The sequence below is a fragment of the Cyprinodon variegatus genome, unplaced genomic scaffold (assembly GCF_000732505.1).
Source record: "Cyprinodon variegatus isolate N-32 unplaced genomic scaffold, C_variegatus-1.0 Scaffold728, whole genome shotgun sequence".
In the NCBI taxonomy this organism is placed as follows: domain Eukaryota; kingdom Metazoa; phylum Chordata; class Actinopteri; order Cyprinodontiformes; family Cyprinodontidae; genus Cyprinodon; species Cyprinodon variegatus.
In genome coordinates, this window is record NW_015151181.1 from 161,164 (window position 1) to 162,941 (window position 1,778).

The following is a 1,778-nucleotide window of genomic DNA, read 5'->3' on the forward strand; positions in this document are numbered from 1 at the left end:
CCTTTGTTATGTCCTACATTTATACATCACATTGTCTAACTTTCCCTACAGAATTCACATCTTCCTGTTTTTCCATTATATGTAATGAGTTATGTACTGTGTTGCAGAGGTAAATTTCTCCACCGGGAGATCAATAAAGTTCAGTTATTAGTAGTATTATTATGTGTGCCTCAACCTTAATCTAGTTACTTTCTTTTCCTTAATTTTGTTTCTTCAAATTCTTCTATTTTTCCTCCCTTATGTTGTATGAAACCTTTTCTTTTCTTTTTGATATTGCTCTTAATCTCTGGTTTGCTATCATTCTCATTCTGGATTGTGGCTTATTTTGCCTTTTTATCAATCTCTTCATTTCACTTTAGCCCCATATGTACAGACCCCCCCCCCCCCCAAAAAAAAAAACTACCATTAATCCCATCCTCTGAATGCGATAAAGTATTTGTTAGATCTCTAACAGCAAATGAGGACGACTTTCTGAAATATTTCTTGTATGCTGATTAATGATGACTTTGAATCTGAGCAAATCATAGCTCTTCATGCAATAATGCAATCATTTCTGCAGTATATTTAGATAAGCCTGTATTTAGCTTCCTTCCTATACTGATTTTGAATTCTGGTCTAATGACCGACTAAGTTTTAACTGATGGATAAGAAAACTGGAAAAAATATATATTTTTATGATGAAGAAAGTAACTGCAAGGGTAATTTACATTGGTTAAATAACGTTATTTTTTTAATCTTTTAAGTGTTTTCACTTCATGTCAACAACAACTGTCGGTTTTCTACAAGTAGAATAACTTGTTCTCTTGGTCTTCCTCAAATAAAATGGTTGTAACTAGATGTAGCATACAAGTTGAAGAGTTAGATTGGAATAGTAGTTTTGGTAACTCTGAAAGTAAAATATAAATATATAAAGCTGTTGAAATTGGCATTAATTCCGAAAAGATAAAAACTGAACTGAAAAAATGGTCTTCAAATATCAACAAAAAAAGGAAAGGTAAAAGATAGAGGGGGAAAAAGCGTTATACCGTATTTTCCTTAGTTTCCTTAGTTTTGGTTGTTTTGTTTTTTCAAATTTCATACAAAACATTCAGTTTTGCAGTTTGATTTTTGCTGTCAACATCTTTTTTTTTTTTCTTTTACAAATACTCGGGTCTCACTTTAGCTCCACACAAACATATATATATATATATATATATATATATATATATATATATATATATATTTTTTATTTTTTTTTAATCTTTGTACTAGCTTTGTTGCAATGTGACTAAAGTTTAATCTTTCATTTTTTTCCCCAAACACTATCCGTAAGGCTTTTATTTTGAAATTATGCTTACGGATGTTGTTGTCAGCTGACCTTACTTCCTCCTTGAATCGTTTTTTTTTTTCATACCAGTATTTATTTTCGGGGGAAAATATAAATAACATGTCTGCTAAACCAACGTGTTTAATAGTGGCCAGCGCTTCTCCTCAAGGTGAGCCCACAGCAGCTTTCTCTTCAGACCTCAGTCATTCATACAGCCTGTTAGCTTCAACCAAACACTAAACTATTTCTGAATGTACGTCTCGCTTTTATTATGTGTCAAACTAACGTGTTTTATTCGTTCAGGGGTGTCAGCCAAATCTTTTCTGCAGTGCTTCAGTCTTTGCAGCACAGCTTTTAATCTACAGACTGCAACACCAGGGGTAAGGACCTGCATGGCTTCACAGATAGACCAATGAATGAATGATTGAATGACTTAATGAAAAGTGACGCCATGATATATATATATATATAT

The 1,778-nt window shown here is 32.4% G+C and overlaps 1 protein-coding gene across 1 annotated transcript in view; it reads left to right on the plus strand.

The window, feature by feature from the left end:
* Positions 1 to 1,356: 1,356 nt before the first annotated feature.
* The window catches only part of pddc1 (Parkinson disease 7 domain containing 1), a 2,303-nt gene continuing 1,881 nt past the window's right edge, over positions 1,357 to 1,778 (plus strand). The window contains exons 1-2 of the mRNA XM_015395163.1: positions 1,357 to 1,475; positions 1,610 to 1,686. Coding sequence (XP_015250649.1) covers positions 1,427 to 1,475; positions 1,610 to 1,686 — 126 coding nt within the window. The 5' untranslated portion in view covers positions 1,357 to 1,426. The remainder of the gene's footprint in view (positions 1,476 to 1,609; positions 1,687 to 1,778) is intronic.